At 51.8% G+C, this 1311-nt stretch overlaps 1 protein-coding gene across 1 annotated transcript in view; it reads right to left on the reverse strand.

The window, feature by feature from the left end:
- Nucleotides 1–766: 766 nt before the first annotated feature.
- Nucleotides 767–1311, reverse strand: part of LOC104521259 (probable RNA-binding protein 23) — a gene marked incomplete at its 3' end in the record, with an annotated part of 1087 nt that continues 542 nt past the window's right edge. The window contains exon 2 of the mRNA XM_010163200.1: nucleotides 767–904. Coding sequence (XP_010161502.1) covers nucleotides 767–904 — 138 coding nt within the window. The remainder of the gene's footprint in view (nucleotides 905–1311) is intronic.

Raw genomic sequence — 1311 nt, forward strand, 5'->3', positions numbered from 1 at the left:
TCTCCTCATGACCCAACCATGATCAACCATGACCCAACCATGACCCAACTATGGCCAACCATGACCCAACCATGACCCAACCATGGCCAACCATGACCCAACCATCACCCAACGACCCACCCAAACCCAACTAGATCCACCCAAACCCAACTAGATCCTTCTCAAACCCAACGAGAACCTCCTCAAACCCAACCAGAACCTTCTCAAACCCAACTAGAACCTCCCCAAACCCAACGAGAACCTCCCCAAACCCCATGAGAACCCACCAAAACCCCCAAAGAACCTTCTCAAACCCCAGAAGAACCTCCTCAAACCCCATGAGAACCCACCCAAACCCAACTAGAACCTCCTCAAACCCAACTAGAACCTCCTCAAACCCAACTAGAACCTCCTCAAACCCAACTAGAACCTCCTCAAACCCAACTAGAACCTCCTCAAACCCAACTAGAACCTCCTCAAACCCAACTAGAACCTCCTCAAACCCAACTAGAACCTCCTCAAACCCAACTAGAACCTCCTCAAACCCAACTAGAACCTCCTCAAACCCAACTAGAACCTCCTCAAACCCAACTAGAACCTCCTCAAACCCAACTAGAACCTCCTCAAACCCAACTAGAACCTCCTCAAACCCAACTAGAACCTCCTCAAACCCAACTAGAACCTCCTCAAACCCAACTAGAACCTCCTCAAACCCAACTAGAACCTCCTCAAACCTGACCCACCCGTGTCCCCACGACCCCCAGGAGGTCCCCCCAGGAGGTCCCACCTTGCCGAAGGGCTCGAAGATGCCGCGCAGCATGTCCTTGGTGATGTTGCAGTGGAGAGACCCCACGTAGAGACGCATGGGACCACCGCTGCCCTTCTGCAGGTTGTTGGCCATGGCCGCCAGACGGTTCTTCTCCGCCTGGAGAAGACACACAAGAGGGTGAGGAGACCACAAAGGTCACACCTGGATTCACCCTGATCTGTAGGACACCTTCAAACCCCATGAGAACCCACCAAAACCCCATGAGAACCCACCCAAACCCAACTAGATCCTTCTTAAACCCAACTAGAACCTCCTCAAACCCAACTAGAACCTCCTCAAACCCAACTAGAACCTCCTCAAACCCAACTAGAACCTCCTCAAACCCAACTAGAACCTCCTCAAACCCAACTTCTCAAACCCCATGAGAACCCACCAAAACCCACCAAGAACCTTCTCAAACCCAACTAGATCCACCCAAACCCAACTAGATCCTTCTCAAACCCAACGAGAACCTCCTCAAACCCAACCAGAACCTTCTCAAACCCAACTAGAACCTCCCCAAA

The sequence above is a fragment of the Antrostomus carolinensis genome, unplaced genomic scaffold, assembly GCF_000700745.2.
Source record: "Antrostomus carolinensis isolate BGI_N321 unplaced genomic scaffold, ASM70074v2 scaffold28372, whole genome shotgun sequence".
Classification (NCBI taxonomy): domain Eukaryota; kingdom Metazoa; phylum Chordata; class Aves; order Caprimulgiformes; family Caprimulgidae; genus Antrostomus; species Antrostomus carolinensis.